We start from the raw sequence: 12,229 nt of genomic DNA on the forward strand, positions 1-12,229 counted from the left end.
ATAATTTTTAAGTAATTAATTCGCATTTTATTGCATGACATAAGTATTTGATACATCAGAAAAGCAGAACTTAATATTTGGTACAGAAACCTTTGTTTGCAATTACAGAGATCATACGTTTCCTGTAGTTCTTGACCAGGTTTGCACACACTGCAGCAGGGATTTTGGCCCACTCCTCCATACAGACCTTCTCCAGATCCTTCAGGTTTCGGGGCTGGCGCTGGGCAATACGGACTTTCAGCTCCCTCCAAAGATTTTCTATTGGGTTCAGGTCTGGAGACTGGCTAGGCCACTCCAGGACCTTGAGATACTTCTTACGGAGCCACTCCTTAGTTGCCCTGGCTGTGTGTTTCGGGTCGTTGTCATGCTGGAAGACCCAGCCACGACCCATCATCAATGCTCTTACTGAGGGAAGGAGGTTGTTGGCTAAGATCTCGCAATACATGGCCCCATCCATCCTCCCCTCAATACGGTGCAGTCGTCCTGTCCCCTTTGCAGAAAAGCATCCCCAAAGAATGATGTTTCCACCTCCATGCTTCACGGTTGGGATGGTGTTCTTGGGGTTGTACTCATCCTTCTTCTTCCTCCAAACACGGCGAGTGGAGTTTAGACCAAAAAGCTCTATTTTTGAATCATCAGACCACATGACCTTCTCCCATTCCTCCTCTGGATCATCCAGATGGTCATTGGCAAACTTCAGACGGGCCTGGACATGCGCCTGGCTTGAGCAGGGGGACCTTGTGTGCGCTGCAGGATTTTAATCCATGACGGCATAGTGTGTTACTAATGGTTTTCTTTGAGACTGTGGTCCCAGCTCTCTTCAGGTCATTGACCAGGTCCTGCCGTGTAGTTCTGGGCTGATCCCTCACCTTCCTCATGATCATTGATGCCCCACGAGGTGAGATCTTGCATGGAGCCCCAGACCGAGGGTGATTGACCATCATCTTGAACTTCTTCTATTTTCTTCTATTTTCTAATAATTGCCCCAACAGTTGTTGCCTTCTCACCAAGCTGCTTGCCTATTGTCCTGTAGCCCATCCCAGCCTTGTGCAGGTCTACAATTTTATCCCTGATGTCCTTACACAGCTCTCTGGTCTTGGCCATTGTGGAGAGGTTGGAATCTGTTTGATTGAGTGTGTGGACAGGTGTCTTTTATACAGGTAACGAGTTCAAACAGGTGCAGTTAATACAGGTAATGAGTGGAGAACAGGAGGGCTTCTTAAAGAAAAACTAACAGGTCTGTGAGAGCCGGAATTCTTACTGGTTGGTAGGTGATCAAATACTTATGTCATGCAATAAAATGCAAATGAATTACTTAAAAATCATACAATGTGATTTTCTGGATTTTTGTTTTAGATTCCGTCTCTCACAGTTGAAGTGTACCTATGATAAAAATTACAGACCTCTACATGCTTTGTAAGTAAGAAAACCTGCAAAATCGGCAGTGTATCAAATACTTGTTCTCCCCACTGTATGTCATGCAATAAAATGCAAATTAATTACTTAAAAATTATACAATGTGATTTTCTGGATTTTTGTTTTAGATTCCGTCTCTCACAGTTGAAGTGTACCTATGATAAAAATTACAGACCTCTACATGCTTTGTAAGTAGGAAAACTTGCAAAATCGGCAGTGTATCAAATACTTGTTCTCCCCACTGTATCTTAAAAAGTATTTGTCTGGTTATTTGTAATTGTGTTTGAATCAGTCACTCAGTAAAATTGTACTGCTTTGTACATAAGCTATGTAGATGAGGGCTTGGGGGTCTAGCCTTACTATCTACAGCTGGACAGCCATTCTCACCCATTTAACATAGCAGGAAAGATCTCATTGAAAGGCCATGACACGACCCAAGTTAAGGTAAATGCCTTGAGAGTCTCTCAAAAAATATGAAAAGCTTTCTTGGCATTCTCTTAACCAGCTTCATGAGGTACTCACCTGGAATGCATTTGAATTAACAGGTGTGCCTTGTTAAAAGTTAATTTGTGGAACTTAATGCATTTGAACCAATCAGTGCTGTCACAAAGAAGGGGTGGTATACAGAAGATAACCCTATTTGGTAAAAGACCAAGTCCATATTATGACAAGAACAGCTCAAATAAGCTAAGAGAAACAACAGTCCTTCATTACTTCAAGACATGAAGGTCAGTCAATGTGGACAATTAAGAACTTTGAAAGTTTCTTCAAGTGCAGTCACAAAAACCATCAAACACTATGATGAAACTGGCTCTCATGAGGACCGACACAGGAAAGGAAGACCCAGAGTCTCCTCTGCAGCAGAGGATAAGTTCATTAGAGTTAACTGCACCTCAGATTGCAGCCCAAATAAATGCTTCACAGGGTTCAAGTAACATACACAACTCATCATCAACTGTTCAGAGGAGATTGTTTGAATCAGGCCTTCATGGTGAAATTGCTGCAAAGAAAACACTACTAAAAGGACACCAATAATAAGAAGAGACTTGCTTGGGCCAGGAAACACAAGCAATGGACATTACACTGGTGGAAATTTGAGATTTTTGGTTCCAACCGCAATGTCTTTGTGAGACGCAGAGCAGATGAACATATCTCTGCATGTGTGGTTCCCACAGTGAAGCATGGAGGAGGTGTGATGGTGCTTTGCTGGTGGTACCGTCTGTGATTTATTTAGAATTCAAGGCACACTTAACCAGCATGGATACCACAGCATTCTGCAGCGATACACCATCCCATCTGGTTTACGCTTAGTGGGACTATCATTTGTTTTTCAACAGGACAATGACCCAACACACCTCCAGGCTAAGTAAGGGCTATTTGATCAATAAGGAGAGTGACGGAGTGCTGCATCAGATGACCTGGACTCCACAATCACCCGACCTCAAACCAATCGAGATGGTTTGGGATAAGTTGGACCGCAGAGTGAAGGAAAAGCAGTCAACAAGTGCTCAGCATATGTGGGAACTCCAAGAATGTTAGAAAAGCATTCCAGGTGAAGCTGGTTGAGAGAATGCCAAGAGTGTGCAAATCTGTCATAAAACCAAAGGGTGGCTACTTTGAAGAATATAAAATATATTTTGATTTGATTAACACTTTTTTGGTTACGACATGATTCCATATGTGTTATTTCATAGTTTTGATGTCTTCACTATTATTCTACAATGTAGAAAATAGTAAAAATAAAGAAAAACCCTTGAATAAGTAAGTGTGTCCAAACTTTTGACTGGTACTGTACTTGTGGACATGTTTTCAAAACCACACTCCAACATTTACTGTAGGGTTCCATGTGTGAAAGCAGCATCCTGGAAAGACACTTGACCAACTGGTGTGTGGATGTAGTCCTTTGTGTTGTTGCACACGTCTATTGCAACTCTGGTTGCCCTTTCTGCCGACATGTTTCTTGGGTCCAGGAAGCTGGTGTCGCCTTGTACAACCTTGTCTCCACTGCTCTGGAAGTAGGTCCCACACAGTGGGTGTGGAGTGGTCAACAAATGTGAGGTGGATGTACCGTGTTGATGAATCTGTGTTGTGTTGTCAGTGTCTGTGGTGCAAAGGTAGTTGTGGAAGGCCACACATGCCGTCGCAATGGTCTCAGCTTTGTCTGGGGCAACCTCAAGGGCTCATCCCAGGATCCTCCATCTTGCAGCAAGGATCCCAAAGCAGTTCTTTGAAATTATTCTGGCTCCTGAGTGGCAATAGTTGTAGATCTTCTTGGCGTCATCAAGGCCAGAAGAACCTTAGAATAAAAGGGTTACCATTAGTATTGAAAAGGACCATGAAAGCTATCAAATGTGTACTGTCATAACTGTGTGGCCTATACTTTGGACATAGGACCCATCCTCTTATAGGGATGCCAGATCACTTTTATGTGAGGGATATCATTACAACGTTTATATTGGTATAATTTTCACATATGTATATAGTCACATGTATTTAGCGCATCTTACCTGGATATGGTTGGTACCTTGCATCAGGACCATTGAGAAAAATTGATTTTAGTTGTAGTAATCGCTGCCCGAGCTTGCCGGATCTCGGATCTGAACATGTTTTCTGTCGACAGCTCATGCACAAAACGGATCATTCCAGCAGTACCCCGAACCTCTGGCAATTTCTGCCCATTAAGCAACAAAATCTTCCTTCAGGACATGCCAGATAGTGTGGCACACTTCCATGACGATGGCACAAACTGTTGAGATTCCTAACTTATAACTCTCAGCGATACTTTTCTGTGTTCTGCCACTCGCTAAAAACCCAAAGGGTCACAGACAGCCTTTCTGCAGCACTTACAGGCAAGCTGTGAGTTCTCTCGTGCGAGATGTATGGGGCAAGTCGCTGAAGCAAGTCGGCAAATCTGGCAACCGACATCCGAAAGTATTGAAAATGTCATTAAGCATAGAGTAGTAGTAGTGTCAAAGGTAGTAGTGTCAAAAGTAAAAGTAGTGTCATTAAGCATAGAACACCAGACTAGTCTGGCATGCAACTAGCATTTGTAAACAGACATATAATACCAGATCCGGAAGTTCAAACGCCTTCGCTAGCTAGAGTCAAAGAGTGCCTCAGCCCCTCTTGAATGGTAAACTACCTTGGCTCCCCAAGCCCCCAGTGGATATACACTACACAAAACAGACTTCCTCTCTGGGTGGAACGCAACATAGAGTCTGCTGCCACCATAAACCATTCTTGAATGCCACAATTGAATGAGTATAGGAATAAACGTGGTAGCAATGTAAAACTGAGATCCCCCCCCCTTAGAAAAACAAAAACAAAGGCCAAAACTGCTTTCAAAAGTGTTTTCCTGCTGTTTTCTTTAAGAATTGTTGTGCATTGACTGCTTGAACACATGTTTCTTTCCTATGCCTCTAGCATTAAATGCGTCTCAAGAAGACAAGATGCCTCTAGCATTAAATGCGTCTCAAGAATAATATTTATCTCGCATAGCACACACAACAAGCCGACTAGGTAAATATGTAAACTATTCTACTATGGGGTTGTCTGATTTTGTTTTAGTAACATTACATTGCAAAAAATAGTAGCACTGGAAAGTTACATCCTGAGTGACACAGTATAGGCTTTGAATTACTTTGCCAGCAGCTACAGTAGGCTACACACCGCTGTCTGAGTTGATCGCATTATTTGACTATTTAATTCCCTTCATCGGAGTGTCATCAACAATCATGCGGAGAAAATAAAATATTTGATTATATATTTCGTGGAACAGACATGCTTCTGTCTGTATTAGGCAATGCAATTTCCAAAACTGCACAGAACAAGAAAATTGTGTTTGAAAAAGGTAACGTTTTTGCTGTGAGTCAAGGTGATAATGGGATATTTCCCCCCCAAGGCGGGCGGGGCGCAGACGTTCTGTCTATTACGAAATATACCAAACACTGTAAATATACCAAACATAACATATACTAATTTGAGTGTCCTGGATCTACCCCCGAGTCCAGTTGGTGTTGAAGAGAACGTCACATTACTTCACTTATTCAATGTGTCATGTCAAGTAGCGAACTTCACATCTTAGCCATATGGCACATTTCCGAACTCCAGTTGGGATTATGAATATAACGTCCGAAAGTGGAAGATAATGTTTTTGGAAAATATTTACCAACTAGCCTCGGCGTCACGGTCCCCTAAATTACTGTTATCATTTGTGTTCAAGGTTGTCTTTTTTTTTTACTCGCTCCGAGCATATTTTCGTAACACCTGGCTGGATAACGAAGTGCAGCGCGACTGAAACAAGATGAACTGTAAATTTAGCGGGCACATTTTGCAGGCGACCAGGCTAGGAAAATGGAGGTAACATTTGGAGTACAGTGGCATATCCCATCCCTGCATTGAGGTACGCGTCGGATCCACGGTGTCTTAATGTAATGTAACAATGATTGCGTTCTGACCCAGTGCACGTCGTAAACAAGCGCGGTAGGATCGGTATCTTCTAGCTAGCTAAGCTAGCTAATTTACAAATTTAACTGGCGTGCTAGACAGATCTCGACTTACCACAGATACGTAACAAACAGTTGTAGCTGGAAAAATAGAGAATAACTTTTTGCACCATGGAAAAGTGGTTATATCCCATTCACAGGCCCAGCTGGTACAACAATGCTTCCCGTCCATAGGAAGAGGAGAAGCGAGAGGTTTTACTCCGCCCACGAAGTGACGAAATGTTGTATGGAGGTAAATGCATTTCGAATTTGGTCAACAATAACATATATTGCTACGTGAGGTTTATTTGTTCGAATATAAGTTTCGTAATGGTTAGGTTGTTACGAATGGACTGATATAAGTGGACGCACGAGGCATTTTGGCAACTTTGGGGGGGAAAACGACTTTATAGCCCGTTGTCATAGCAACAGATAGGGGACTTGTCAAAGATATTTCACTGTGGAGTGCCAGAGGGCGTAAATTCAGATAATTATCAGATTGTCCGTTCGTAAATTCAGAGCGTTTTTGCTCTCAGAGCGTACATTCGAGTGTTCTGACATCACAACTGCAGTTAAGCACCCAAGCTAACTGGCTAAAGTTAGCTAGCTTGTTAGCTACTTCCAGACATAAATGAGAGAACACCTCACTTTGACCATTTTACTTGCCCTAACAGAGCTGGTTAGGCTGTTTTCATGTTATCCAGAGCGTTGACTTGACTGTGACTGTAACTGTGCTAACTCTTTGCCGATGTTTACTGACACCAGCCATGTTCAACTCATCAGTTATTCTGCGCTCTGGCACACTCAGATTAGAGTGCTCAGAAATCGGAGTAGATAGCCAGAGGAAATTTACAAATGCACCCTTAAGCAATAAGGCCAGAGGTGTGGTATATGGCCAATATACAATGGCTAAAAGCTGTTCTTATGCACAACGCAATGCGGGGTGCCTGGACACAGCCCCTAGCCGTGGTATATTGGCCATATATCACAAACCCCTGAGGTGCCTTATTGCTATTTTAAACTGGTTACCAATGTAATTAGAGCAGTGAAAGGAAATGTTTTGTCATACCCGTGGTACACGGCTGTCTGACAATCAGCATTCAGGGCTCGACCCACCCAGTTTATAAAACACATTTTAGCATGGACATTGCCATTGAGGGCTTCCACGATTTTAAAGTAGTCAACTGGGTGGGGATTCCTATGATAAATAAAGAAAAAATAAAGAAGAATAAAATTGACTATTTTTAAATCGAGATAGCCTCAATGCTGTCACAGATGCTATAATGGCACAGATACAAAGATGAGTCCTCTATCTGATGTTCTGAAAGAGTTGCAAAATCTGGACCCCTACAAATCAGTCGGGCTAGACAATCTGGAACCTCTATTTCTAAAATTATCCGCCACAATTGTTGCAACCCCTATTACTAGCCTGTTCAACCTCTCTTTTGTATCGTTTGAGATCCCCAAAGATTGGAAAGTTGCCGCGGTCATCCTCCTATTCAAAGGGGGAGACACTAGACCCAAACTGTTACAGACCTATATCTATTCTACCCTGCCTTTCTAAGGTCTTCGAAAGCCAAGTTAACAAACAGATCACCAACCATTTTGAATCCCACCGTACCTTCTCCGCTATGCAATCTGGTTTCCGAGCTGGTCATGAGTGCACCTCAGCCACGCTCAAGGTCCTAAACGATATCAAAACCGCCATCGATAAAAGACAATACTATGCAGCCGTATTCATCGACCTGGCCAAGGCTTTCGACTCTGTCAATCACCACATTCTTATCGGCAGACTCAACAGCCTTGGTTTCTCAAATGACTGCCTCGCCTGGTTCACCAACTACTTCTCAGACAGAGTTCAGTGTGTCAAATTGGAGGGCCTGTTGTCCGGACCTCTGGCAGTCTCTATGGGGGTGCCACAGGGTTCAATTCTCTGGCCGACTCTTTTCTCTGTATACATCAATGATGTCGCTCTTGCTGCTGGTGATTCTCTGATCCACCTCTACGCAGACGACACCATTCTGTATACTTCTGGCCCTTCTTTGGACACTGTGTTAACAAACCTCCAGACGAGCTTCAATGCCATACAACTCTCCTTCCGTCGCCTCCAACTGCTCTTAAATGCAAGTAAAACTAAATACATGCTCTTCAACCGATCGCTGCCCGCACCTGCCCACCCGTCCAGCATCACTACTCTGGACGGTTCTGACTTAGAATATGTGGACAATTACAAATACCTAGGTGTCTGGTTAGACTGCAAACTCTCCTTCCAGACTCACATTAAGCAACTCCAATCCAAAATTAAATCTAGAATCAGCTTCCTATTTCGCAACAAAGCATCCTTCACTCATGCTGCCAAACATACCCTCGTAAAACGGACTATCCTACCGATCCTTGACTTTGGCAATGTCATTTACAAAATAGCCTCCAACACTCTACTCAACAAATTGGATGCAGTCTATCACAGTGCCATCTGTTTTGTCACCAAAGCCCCATATACTACCCACCACTGCGACCTGTATGCTCTCGTTGGCTGGCCCTCGCTTCATACTCATCGCCAAACCCACTGGCTACAGGTTATCTACAAGTCTCTGCTAGGTAAAGCCCCGCCTTATCTCAGCTCACTGGTCACCATAGCAGCACCCACTCGTAGCACGCGCTCCAGCAGGTATATCTCACTGGTCACCCCCAAAGCCAATTCCTCCTTTGGTTGTTTTTCCTTCCAGTTCTCTGCTGCCAATGACTGGAACGAACTGCAAAAATCTCTGAAGCTGGAAACACTTATCTCCCTCACTAGCTTTAAGCACCAGCTGTCAGAGCAGCTCACAGATTACTGCACCTTTACATAGCCTATCTATAATTTAGCCCAAACAACTACCCTCTTCCCCTACTGTATTTATTTATTTTGCTCCTTTGCACCCCATTATTTCTATTTCTACTTCGCACATTCTTCCACTGCAAATCTACCATTCCAGTGTTTTACTTGCTATATTGTATTTACCTCGCTACCATGGCCTTGTTTTTGCCTTTACCTCCCTTATCTCACCTCATTTGCTCACATTGTATATAGACTTATTTTTCTACTGTATTATTGACTGTATGTTTTGTTTATTCCATGTGTAACTATGTGTTGTATGTGTCGAATTGCTATGCTTTATCTTGGCCAGGTCGCAATTGCAAATGAGAACTTGTTCTTAACTAGCCTACCTGGTTAAATAAAGGTGAAATAAAAAATAAAATAAATGTACTTACTGACTGTTAGCACAACACCCCAATAGAAAAGGCTGGAGATGTGCCAAGTCAACCTGCAACCACAACACTTCACTAACACTTGACATAATATATTCTCTAAGCATTACAGGGATATGGCTCTGAATATATACAGCAACACATACCCCATAAGCATTTCTGTCTCTTCTATAGATGTTATATCCTTGTATTGCTACGGATGTATCATCAAATTAATTATCTAAGTGAGTCTCAAAAAGGGCTAATATATAAATGTCTGGTGTTAGCAAGTTATTGATTTGATTACTCTAAGACACTTTGTGAAAATGGGCCCTGGAAGAAAGCTGTTGCCCAATACCTTGCACAGCAGTCCGTTCACCACAGGACCCTGGAGCAGGGGTAGGCAACCCTGTTCCTGGAATGCCGCAGGTACTGCAGGATTTTGCTTCAACTAGGCACCACACCATGGGTGCGTTCAGTTAGCTTGAACGTTTGTAACGTTGCAGACTGGTTTGTACTGAACGCAATGCTTTCTTAAAACATTCTTGTACGTTTTTGACAGGAGCGCAACTTTCACTGTGGATGGGGGATCATGTCCCCCTCACAACATTCTGAAATTGCTTTTTTGTCCCCCCCAGTTTTATCATTGCAATGTGATACAAAAAGCGGCAACGGTGTGCTTAAGTACCATGCGGATGCCTTCGAGTGGTTGGGTGGGCTGTTTAAAGGGTCCCAGCACTGGATTTAGGACTGCGTGGACACTACAGAGCAGGCTGACAGGCTGTGTGAAAGCAAAGCTTTTGGAAGGCAAGCAGAGCAGAAACTGGCTACTCTTTAGTTGACTGATGTAGCTGGCAAGGTAACTGCTGTTTAACTTAACAGAAAAAACGAAACCAGTGTTTATTCGCAGTGCTGAGCTAGTATTGTAACGTTAGCTAATGTTTCATCCCCTATCGACTGAGGTGAATGAATTAGCTATACTAGCTAGTAGCTACAACAGCCAGGTCAGCTCTATCCTCTAGCTATCTTTCAGATAGCGATATGAAGTGGCTATTATTACAATATTACAGCAGTTGTTTGTATGGAAATGTTTTTTAGCCTTAGTTTTTTCCAGTTTGAACAGAAGTAAATTAACTTGGCTAGCTTTCGCCAGTTGATGTACCGTTAGAGAGAAAGAGCTGGCCAAATGTTGGCTAACGTTAGCTATTATTTTTGCCTCACTCACACTAGACCTGAATCAAATGATGAAACCATCAGCCAAATGATTCAAGATTGATATTCTGATGTTTTTTTCAGTGCAATGTGAGTTTTTATTAGACAGTATGGCAATGTAATGTTATTGATCTGTCAGTTTCCCTAGCTAATTCCCTACTTTTCACACTGACATAGTAATAAACAGCTCTAACGTTACAGGCTTCACTGTCATGGTGCACAGTAGAGGTCTTTGTGGAACCAATCTCTTCATTCCGCTCCCGCCAGCCTGCATCTGCAGCTTTTCATACCACACTCCGTCTGACTCCCACCAGCTACCGCAAGAACTGGTCCCAAACCCAACCGCAGTCCCGCCATGTTATTTTAGCGATGCAGCTCACTTGCCAGTCATGGTCCCAGCAATTTTGCACCCTATAGGCAATATCAAATGCGCAAAAATAACTTTTTCACATGGCCCTTACATGGCCCGAACTTCCACCTTGTGTATTCTACTATTCTAACTCAGTAAGTTGAGACCCCGACTGAGTTCCTCCAAAATGTTTTATATTTTTTTCAGTTTTAAAGCAAGTTTTCTGCAATTCTACAGTTTTGCCATGGGGTGGAGATAATGTTTTTTCTGTTTTGAAGCTCATTTCCCGCAATTCTACACATTTTGCCGTGACTTAAGCCATGTTAATGATATCTGAGTGAGAGTAACTAACAAAATCAATAGGGGCCCCCTGGAGGTCAGGGCCCCTGGGCAAGTGCAATGCGTAACCGGTCGGTATTTGGACATGATAGCTGTCTAGACTAATTTACAAATAAAAAAATTGTTAGCTGACATGGCTAATTGAGTGACTGTCATTGACTGCCATAACCAAATTCCGAACTTGCACCTTGTGCATTCTACTATTCCGCTTATGTCGCTTATGCCTGGAGCCAGCCCTGACTACCTACTGTTTTTTTTTGTGTCATTAATTATTGTGGCCACCAACAATTGGAATGTGCATGCCACCACCTACTGTGCGGGAGTGTGTAGTCCACAGGAGGTTGGTGGCACCTTAATTGGGGAGGACAGGCTTGTGGTAATGGCTGGAGCGGATATAGTGGAACAGTATTATTCCATTTGTTCCCGTTCCAGACATTATTATGAGCCGTCCTCCCCTCAGCAGACTTCACTGTTGTAGTCGATCACGTTACACTTACTTTGTGATACAAAAAACAGTGTGCTGGCTGTGGTGAAAAGGGAAGTTAAAAAGGGGGGGGGGAGATGGCACCACCAACTAACCCTGCACCTATATCCCACTCTCCTATAAAAACATAATGTTAAGATGCCAACCTTACTGAATGACATATTATTCAGATCACTTTGTATTGGCCTACTACTCACAGGGAACTGAACTCTTATCCTTGCTCATCATCCTCTACTCTCCTCCATGCCTCAGCATACGACACCTTCTGCACAATGACCCTGACAACCTCTAACTGTCTCTATCGCACCTGACACTTCTGATCCCCAGGGAACCCCCACAGTTGACACACAGCTTTTTCCAACGATTCTACACACTCCTTTGTCTCATGCCCTCCTGACCTGCACACTTCTTACATCTTGGAATCAGTCCTTCCTACACACTGCTGCAACATGCACATAAGCTTGGCATATATTAGGTGCCGTCACTCCTCACGATTCTCGTTCTTCAACGAAGCAGTGATTTGTAGATCTATGTAGCTATGCGGAGGCCAAGATGAGACTTATGTTTAACACTTGGGTAGGATAGGTGTAAAACACTATATTCAAATTGGGCCGAATCCTGAGCCCTCCCATCTTACAGAGCTCAATGATAGTCCATGGTGCCATCTGGTGGTGAAGAAATGCAGTGGCAAGAAAAGGTATGTGAACCCTTTGGAAT

The 12,229-nt window shown here is 43.1% G+C and overlaps 1 protein-coding gene across 2 annotated transcripts in view; it reads right to left on the reverse strand.

Moving 5' to 3' along the window:
* The window catches only part of fignl1 (fidgetin-like 1), a 13,119-nt gene extending 6,963 nt beyond the window's left edge, over positions 1-6,156 (reverse strand). Inside the window, exon 1 of one of the 2 annotated variants that reach the window (XM_071392730.1) lies at positions 5,977-6,156. In XM_071392730.1, the coding sequence (XP_071248831.1) occupies positions 5,977-6,055 (79 nt within the window). In that variant the 5' untranslated portion in view covers positions 6,056-6,156. Of the gene's footprint in view, positions 1-5,584; positions 5,875-5,976 lie in introns of those variants that run through there. The other variant, XM_071392731.1, reaches the window with a different exon arrangement.
* Positions 6,157-12,229: the final 6,073 nt, after the last annotated feature.

Source organism: Salvelinus alpinus, chromosome 3, assembly GCF_045679555.1.
Source record: "Salvelinus alpinus chromosome 3, SLU_Salpinus.1, whole genome shotgun sequence".
NCBI lineage: Eukaryota > Metazoa > Chordata > Actinopteri > Salmoniformes > Salmonidae > Salvelinus > Salvelinus alpinus.